Raw genomic sequence first — 9,471 nt, 5'->3', positions numbered from 1 at the left:
TGTTGAAGCTGCAGAATACACGCTGACATGTGGCAAACAAAGCTAGACACATTTCAGCCTAGCAGTGAAACATCTTTTCTTCTTTTCAATGGGGATGACAGCAATGAGACTGGGTGAGTAACTTCCCTGAGGATGTGGTGACATTTTCAGTGGCTTTGCATAATTGTCTTAAAGTTCAGCAAGGTTGCCCCTGTAGCTCAGGACTCATACCACTTGTTTAAACACGTCTGTGTTTGCTTATAATCATAAAAAGTCTCCCTAGTAGCACTGGGGAAGGCTTTACGGATCTGCACATCTTTCCTTTCCTAGCACAGGCTGTGTGATGTCCCTGGTCCATCTCTCATTTTATGTTTTAAACCAGACGCAGTGCAATTCCAACAGGCATCGTGAGAACAGAAGGCTCCTCCTCCCCCCAAAGTAATGGTACTTACACCAGTTTTATGGGACACTGTTTTCTGCTTAATGTTTTTCAGGGAACCAGGAGCTCAGAAGCATGTCAGGGAAGCCCAGGCTTACCTACTGTAATGGAAGGGGGCGAATGGAGCCCGTACGATGGCTGTTGGCTGCAGCTGGCGTGGAGGTCAGTTGACACTCGGCACAGTGTTCCAGACTGGTGTTTTCAGCTGGCTTCAGAAAGGAACAATTTAACATGCACCTGGAGGATGAACGGCTGCAAGGGGGTGGCCACAGTCATTTGGCCAGTGGCACTGCATGTTTGTAACTACCCTGCTTGGTGGTTAATATTTGGGGTGCAAACTCAGTGGAGCTTGGAGTTTTATAGAGCTGGTATCAGTCCCCTGAAGTAATTAATCATAATGGGTCAAAATGGGGACTTATTTAAAGGCTCTTAATAAACCTGAGTTTTCCAGCTGTGCAAAACCACCTTAACTCAGTCTTACTGAGTTTGCAGTTACAATGTGTATAACCAAAAGAGTGTTGTTGACTTAATGCCCTGGGGTGGGGTTAGAAGTAGTTGATGTACCTTGTGCTTCCCTTGGCACTGGCTGCAACCTGCCTTCCTGTAGATGCCTGTACTCTGTCTCTACCCGCACTAAGCCCTCGATCAGTGCCCGGAGGCAGAAGTGGCCGGGCCCTTCTGCTCCTCCCCAGCCCTGAGGATGGGGGGGATCCTCAGAACACCTGTGCCCAAACAGCACAGCTGGAGATCCGGCTCGTTATGTTTTGCTTGGTTGGGTCGTTCTGTGTATGGTTATGTGCAGTCACTTCCAGAAGAAAAAGGTTGACATACAGCAGTGTAACACTCTTCTCTCTCCTTTTCCAGTTTGAAGAAATTTTTTTGGAAACAAGAGAGCAGTATGAAAAGTTAATCAAAGGTAAGAATCTGACACCTGAGGCTTAGTCCTTCCAAAAATTGCTCCGATTTAGCTACATTTGTGGTTTAACATTAGTTTATTTAAACCAGTGCAAACTTCTAGGTGCAAACCTAGAATACTGAAATACCAGTTTTGAATAACCTGTTCTTTCCAGTGCCAAACAGCTCCTATAAGCTAAATGCCATAGCTTCTGTGACTGTGTTTATCACAGTACATTAAACAGGGGTAGCAAACATTCTTATTTAATGCAACTTAATTATCTGTGCTGTTGAGCTGTTAGCATGGTTCCTGGCACACTTTTGGTGCAGGGCAAACAGCACTCCCTGAAGCAATTCCTAGGCATCATCTGGGAGTTGTCCCAGGCCAGGGGCCATTTCCTTAGGTGTGAGCACCATGCTCTATAGGCAGAGAGCGCTGAGCAGAGCAAACGCAGCCAGTCTGTGCCAGCTGGCCTGAGCTGTTGTTGAGTTGACTAGTACAGATGTACCTGTATGTCAGTTCTGAACCTCGCTGAGATAAGCCTCTAAAGGAAAGGCTGGCATGGAACCCAGGAAAGCCAGTTTTCCTTTGTGCTAGGCTCTGTGCAAACACGCTAGTCACAGTCCTAAGCAGGATAAGCCCGAGCTATGAAAATTCTGCCAGTTAAAAAACAGGGAGCCAACAGGGGAGACCTGCAGAAAGTCTGGCGTGGTCAAAGCAGCAAGCCACAAAGGCTTCATGTCAACCTTGGAGTGAGACCAGTTCCCAAACTCCAGTGCATATCTGCAGCCACTGCCCTCGATAGTTGGCCAGATGAAACTCAGCAGTCACCCTGGAAGGAGAGGACTTTGCCGCCGGGGTGGGGAAGGAGTTGGGACTGTGAAGAGCACTACAGAGCACACCTGTCCCGCAGTTTACCTGCTGCCCAAGACATGTAAGAGAGACCTCACCGCAGGCTGAGCTTGCCAAGACATAGTAGGAGGTTTGGTAGAGGACTCGGCTGCATTCTGGCTGCCTGCTCAGAAAGGGAAAGCTGTGTTTAAATAAATTCTGACAGGAAAACTAAAATGAACAAAAATAAAAAAGAAGTGGTATCAAGAAGATCAGCATTAAAGTTGCAGGTCCATCTGGCTGGGAATCTGATGACATGGGTGTAAAGACACCAGTTACAGCTCTAAATATGATAGCTCAGGTACTGAAAGCCCAAATCTGAATTTGCTTCACAGGACTAATTAGTCCAGACAGAGTGGGACAATCCTGGATACAGTGTCCAAGCTTATCCATATCCAGAGAGAAGAATTAAGCGGTGATGAAAAGGATTAGGGAAGTTTTATAAAGGGCTTTTATGCATATATATTGAGCTTAAGAGGGTGAGAACACAAAGAAAAAAGTGGTCTTTTATACAATGGGTTGAAGAAAGACAAATTAGTTAGTCATCCTGCTAAAGGGACCTCTGGAATGCTGCCAGTTGTGCAGAGCAGGACTGAACACGAATAACCCCACATTACCTCTCTCACTCATTTTTTTCTCTCCTTACCAACGTGCTTTTTGCCAGGGTATCCTGTGTTTAGACACCACCACTTTGTTAGAATGGTCCAGGCATGACTTTGGCCCATGCCAGCTGATATCTCCTAAGCAATGCCCCAGCAGTGTCCAGGACGAAGCCGGGGCCAGGGGCTGTTCCCAACAGGCAGCTTGCAGATGGACAGCTCTTTTGGAGGCCGAGAGAGTTACATAGCATCGGCCTGGCCAGACCTTTACCCATTGGCCTGAGACACAACTATCTGGGCTCAATCTGTGCAGCCACAGGTTCCCCAAGTTGCTACCTGGATATCGAGAAGCTCTGCTGGTCTGTGACAAATAGTAGGTCTGGATGTTTGGTTTTTAGTGTATACTCCACAGACCACCTTCAGACAGCACAATGCAATCCGCAAAACGGTTGGCAAACTGCTTTTAATCCTGCATATATATTCTATGCAGTGGCTGTGTGAAGTGGCTCTCGCTGCAAAGCGAGGAGCAGCAGCCTGCTACTCGTCATAAGTGAGAAATCCCTCTTTTTGGTAGGTAAGAAACAAAGCGTGCATTCAGTTCACTCACATTTACTGCATCACACTTCATGTCAAGGGTGAGAAAGTCAGATTTTATTTTTCACTTTGTGCATCTTTCTGCTGAAAAATATCCTTGCAGAGCTGTTAGCTTTCCCATTCTCCTTTGTTTCCGCTAGACAGATACCAAGTAATATTTTTTCCTTAAGCTGCAGAGGTATGTTCTGGAAAGACATGAAAACACAATCTTTCTGTGAATGTTTACAAGAAAAAAACACAGGCTATTCGTTGCTGCAGAGAGAACTATTCTTTGAATTTAAACTGTAAATTAATAATATAGAATGAGTGAAGAATGTTTATTAATTCTAGGCTAGCAAAGTATTTTAATAGCTCTGTGGAGAAAAAAGCAGACAGACATGCCTGTTAAAATTAACTCTTCTACCTAAAAGAAGGATGCAATGAACAGATTAAAATTGAGCAATTAAAATAAATTATTAACTTTGAGCAATGCAATGTGGCAGCTGCCTAGTTAGCTTTGGAGTTTGCTGTGATTTTAATAGGGCGGGATTGTTCTCTGGATGCCCTTAATGTGTAAATGGAGGAGGGAGTATCTCCAAAGACAGTGAATTCGTCCAGCAGAAAACTGGTCTAGAAAAGACTGATTTTGCTATGCTGAATCTCTGTGTCAGCTTAGCTCTCGGACCTGCCTCACTGAAGGCTCAGATAAATGCTCCTGCCAGCACCAGGAGAAAATGGGACTACAAAGGCAGGAAGGGATTGTGGTGGTGTACCTATATAGGCTTAAATTGTGGAATGACACTGAGGATAGCCCCGTAATGAAAATCTGTGGGGACACTCAAACTCTTGTCCCTGGAGCGACTGCGTAGAACTTACTTAAACAGCAACTGCTGTTACAGTTCCTGCCTCTAACTCTGTAGCTTCACGATGTTTAAAGTGGCCTGAGCTCTTCCTTTACCCCAGTAGCTCATTCTTGCTGCGGTACTACCTCTTTCATAATTTCTGCTCATGCATATGTCCCTGCCAGGATTGGCAGGACATATGTCCCTGCCATATGTCCCTGCATTCAAAATAATTGGATTTTTTTAAGTTCAGATTTAACACAGATCTTTATTCTTCTCCGATCCCTTGGGTTGAAAGTGCTGGTTCAGGCTTTTCCTGCCAGCAAGAGGCAGGGTCCAGAAGAGCAAAGGAGCAGGCGGTGCCAGCTCCTGTCAGCCAGTGAAGCTCTGGCAGGGCTGTAAAGCACGGGGCCCAGCTGCACTGCGATGACCTAGCTACAGAAGCGTGATGCAGACTAGTCAATATTTGCTCTTTCCCACAATGTTAGTTCACTGCATGGAGTTTTACAGTTAGGGCAAGACACCAATTATCTCCTACACTGCAAAAGAAATGTGCTCAGTCTCTTGCTCTCCTGTAAAGCTAGCAGTCTAGGAGGAACTAACAAGCTTTCCGTCAACTTTCCACTGTAGATGGATCCCTGATGTTCCAGCAAGTGCCCCTGGTTGAGATCGACGGGATGAAGATGGTGCAGACCAGAGCCATCCTCAGCTACATAGCAGGGAAATACAATCTCTATGGGAGAGACTTGAAGGAGAGAGCCCTGTACTGTAACACCTCCTTTCACTTAATGAGCAAGCTGTTACTTGATAGCTGCATTATGTATAACAAATTCAATCCTGTAAATCCAGGAGAAAGACTAACACAATAAAAAGCAAGGACTTTAGCCTTTGCTTAGGTTTTAACCACTGCTTCTGAAATGCTGCTGAACAGAAACAGGCTTTTAGTCCTTTTAAAAAACATTTAGCTTTAGTTTATGTTTAGTTTTGGCTGTGAAAATTGGCACTATGGTGGTGATATAAAATTCCTGTAAGTTGCCTTAGTTAATTGGAAAACAGATTAAATAACTTCCGTGCTCTTTTCTACTGTCTTCCCACCACCAATAGGATTGACATGTATGTGGAAGGAATAACAGATCTGATGCAAATGATTTTGATGTTTCCTTTCTCTCCACCTGAGGCAAAGGAGAAAAATCTTGACTCGATTAAGGAGAGGGCAACTAACAGGTACTTCCCAGTCTTTGAAAAGGTAAGTGACAGTGAGGATGTGTCTATAAAACTTGTATTTACAATTATCAAAAAGGTTCCCCCAAATAAGAACAAGTTTCTAGTGCAGGTCAGTTCCAAATCCTCAGCTTTCTTGGCTCTCTCAAAGAAGGGGAAATACAGCAGCACGTTTTCTCTGTTTGTTGGCTTGTGTTGTCAGGGCCGTGATATTTGAACATCTACAAAGCAATATGTTCTCAGCTGTACAGCAAAACTTTTCACTAAAGTAAAAGCAAGCACGTATGATTTCTTTTTTCCTTGAGAGGATAGTTCCACACTTACACTTGTTTAGAGCACATCTCTCTGCTATACTTAATTTCAGTTGGAACATTTTCATTAGAAGAATGCAAAAATCCCTTGCAAATAAATCAGGTAGAGAGATTAGGAGTACTTTAGTAAAACAACAGTTATAGATTTCTGCACATCCCACTTTTGAAAACAACAAACCAAACCCATATGACTCAGGCATCTGGCAACATTTCTCACTTTTGTAACATTCATCTAGTTCTGATGGAAAACAATGAAAAGCTGAACATCCCAGAAGTTCTTACGACTATAATAACTTATTCCCAAAGGCAGGGATTTTTCTTTGGTTAGCTATTGTAATTCTGCATTTCTACGTTTGCTTCCTGGTATCAACATTGGACATAACTTTAAATGAAATATCTAAATGGCAATTTTATAAATTCTCCAAGTTACTTTTTAGTTCCTCCATTATCCCTATTTCTAATTCTATGACTGTTACTAGTCTACTTAAGCGCGTGGTTTTGTCCCTGTTCCCAGCGCCTATCAAAATTCATCATTACTGAGTGACCAAAGTTTGTAGTCTGTGTACTACAAGAGTTTAGACTTTTTCCCAACAATAATGAAGTGATTCAGGCTCACAGCTTCCAGCTGAAAACTCCACCCTGAAATTTCAGATATAATTGCTGTTCAGCTCTACAGCTGTGCTGTGAGGCTTATCTGCCAGGCATCATATGTCCAGTTTGTATCTGCAGCCCACATTCTCTTGTGTTCTACAGGTTTTGAAACAACATGGCCAAGACTTTCTCGTGAACAACAAATTCAGCTGGGCAGATGTTCAGCTAATTGAAGCCATTTTAGCAGTGGAGGAGAAAATACCGGCAGTGCTGTCAGGGTTTCCTCAGTTGCAGGTAATTTTGTTATTGAGCATGCCTGTATTCAGGAGCTAGGGGGCAATCCTGAAGTGATCATCTCTCCATGCTATGTAAATCAGGAGTGGGGGCTCTGCGAGGAACTGTCACTATCATATGTTTGCTTAATACCAAGCACAAGAGGGACTTGATTTAGTTGGTTTGTTGTAAGACACTGTGCTCTTGATTAACCCTGTTCAGGTATGCCTATCCCTCTTTGAGTGACATATGCCTCCTCAACAGAAATAAATTAGTCATCTCAAGGGAATCACTAATTTAAGCTGCCCTGTTTTCATTTTCCTGCTTCCTGCCAGTAGATGCTATCTAATACCAGATAACAAACTAAGTCTGTGATACGGGTTGACACGTTAGAATAAGGTACAGTGTGCCATTTTCTGTACTGGCTGGTATCACAATTTTGGGATCCCAGTAACCTCACTTCACTTCTGCCTTCTACAGTATGACTAGAAACTCAAGCCTTAGCGTTGAGCCACAGTTTTCTTTCAATAATTAAGTATAGTTAATTAAAAAACAATAATTAACAATCGAGGATGAATTATCTGCCTTTGTGTCTGGAACCAAGCAGAAGTGAGGCACTTCTGCTGTGAGACTTGACCAGAAATCGGAAGCCTCCAGGTGTCCAGCATGCTATAGAGCACAGTGCACGGGCAAGCCTGGGGCATGACCTGCAGGAGTCATTAAGAGCTGAGATACAGTGGACCCAAGTAGTCTGTGACTGGAAAAAAGCAGATAGTGTTCAGTAGTCCTCCCGTGTGCCTGTAATCACGGTAATAAAGCAGTGTAGGCAATGCAAATTTGGGTTGAGGGTGCAAGGCTTGAGGTCATGCTTCTTTGTGCTTACAAACTGTTAATTTGAGGGGTGCACTTAAAAGACTTTGGCTTTATTCCCATTAACAAAAGAAACAGTTCAGCAACAGACTATCTCAGTTAGGTTTTCTGCTTGGAACTGATGAGGAAAAGGGCTTTGATTATTATTATTTTTTTAAATTACTTTAAAAAATTTTTTAAATCTCAACCCCAACAGTTTAAGCCTGAATTTAGTGTGACAGAATGAGGCACTTCAGCCACAAAGTGGGCAGTAATGTGTGTTAGATTTTATCCCATATGCAGTTTTGCAGCCTCAGGTAATTCTTGCTTCTAGCTCCCCTCTTCTAGGAAGGTATCTTAGCCACTAGTCATGGGCACAGTTCTGTTGAAGCCATGCCTTGAATTATGGAGGGATTCCTTCATTGCCAGAAGGAAAAATTTTCTAAAATTGGTGGTTACTTATTTCACAATTTTTACTTTTCATGCTCCTTCTTGTATGTCCCCCTTATCCTTCCGGTGTCTGTAAGGAAGAGGAAATTATGTTCATACATCTGCCAGCAAGAACTGGGTGTTGCTCTGTGAAACTCCTCTCCCTTAGCCCCATTGTTAGGAGAGGTTCTTGTGTATCTAAGATTGCTCAGCTAACTGTGGGGTCTCCAGCTGCTTGCAATCTGCATCAGTGAGTCCTCTCTTGCTGTCTGTACAATAAGATGCCTCAGGATCCTTGACTCGGTTGCCTTAACGCAGGCATCTCTTGCCACCTTAGGTGCCCAGCTCTTCCTTAATCCTAGTCCTGGCCTCCAGCCGCTGCTCCAGAAGGGAACAGGTCTCCCCGAGGGGCTGTGTTATATCTGCCAGCCCTACGTAGACATTTTAGCTACCCTAGGCTACAACACAGTCCGAGAAGCCTCTACTGGACAACTGAGTTGAGCCAAGGATGCCTCCAGCCGTTTCACCTTCACCCACTCAATCCTAGAAATGCTGGGACAGTGGGACAGCAGTGGCCATGCTATATGCAAACAGAGCTCAGATACTTACATAATGTAGTAAAAATGGAAATCATGTTAACATATTGTGGTTTGTACCATCAGAACCAGCAATGAAAAGAAAAAGGTCAAGAGCTGGATTAGTGTATTTGTACCTTCAAAACTAGCCCCTGGTGCTCCTAGATATTTAATTTTTGCCTTCAGTTTCTTTCAGGCAGCAGAGATCTAGATGTTGTCTGCTCCAGTACTCCCTTCATTAGTAAGAACAGGCTTTTTGCAGCAGCTGGGTCCTTCTCCTGTTGGACAGAAGGAGACTCTGTAGATGGCACAAGATCTGAATGAACGTTAGGATCTCTTCTAGCAGCAGGGGGAAGCAGTTTTTCTGTGCAAGGAGCACTGTTTGCTACTGGAGTAGCTGGAATGTCTCTCTTACTCTGTTTTTATTTTTTAGGCTTTTAAAATAAGAATGAGCAATATGCCTACAATTAAGAAGTTCCTGCAGCCTGGCAGCCCAAGGAAACCCCCACCAGATGAACGTTATGTAGAAACTGTGTTGAAGATTTTTAAGAAATGAATGCCTTGCTACCTTCAGAGAGACCCAAAAGACGGGGGGTGGGGGGGTGGAACGGGACACAGGACACGAACAAAACAAAACAAAAAACCACAAAAAACAAAACCCCAAACCAAAGGAAGTAGGAAGCTCAGTAAATTAGTATCATTGTAGTTAAAATCCATGGTAAAAAAAACAAAAAAAACCAAAAAAAAACAAAAAAAAACCCCAAACCAAAACTGAAATAAAGAATTCTGATTACTCTGGCAATGTGACAGCAGATTTGTCTTTATTGATATCAAATGCTTGGCAAAACATGAAAACAAAGGAATATGGAAGCAAAGAACTATTTGTAGGGTAGGGAATTTATTCATTTGGAAAAAGACTGATGCAGTGTTAGTATTGTCAGAATGTAACTTGTTGAATGGATGAAAATAGGCTTCAGAATAAGAGCTATGGAGAAGAAAGAGAA

At 43.3% G+C, this 9,471-nt stretch overlaps 1 protein-coding gene across 1 annotated transcript; it reads left to right on the top strand.

Annotated features, from left to right (window-relative positions):
• Positions 1–493: 493 nt before the first annotated feature.
• On the top strand, positions 494–9,023 carry LOC140649956 (glutathione S-transferase-like). The gene is made up of 6 exons (XM_072857807.1): positions 494–580; positions 1,283–1,334; positions 4,849–4,981; positions 5,323–5,464; positions 6,504–6,635; positions 8,901–9,023. The coding sequence occupies exons 1-6, from the start codon at positions 494–496 to the stop codon at positions 9,021–9,023; spliced, it is 669 nt and encodes a 222-aa protein (XP_072713908.1).
• Positions 9,024–9,471: the final 448 nt, after the last annotated feature.

This window comes from Ciconia boyciana, chromosome 3 (assembly GCF_034638445.1).
Source record: "Ciconia boyciana chromosome 3, ASM3463844v1, whole genome shotgun sequence".
Classification (NCBI taxonomy): Eukaryota; Metazoa; Chordata; class Aves; order Ciconiiformes; family Ciconiidae; genus Ciconia; species Ciconia boyciana.
This window is presented reverse-complemented; position numbering and strand designations above follow the sequence as displayed.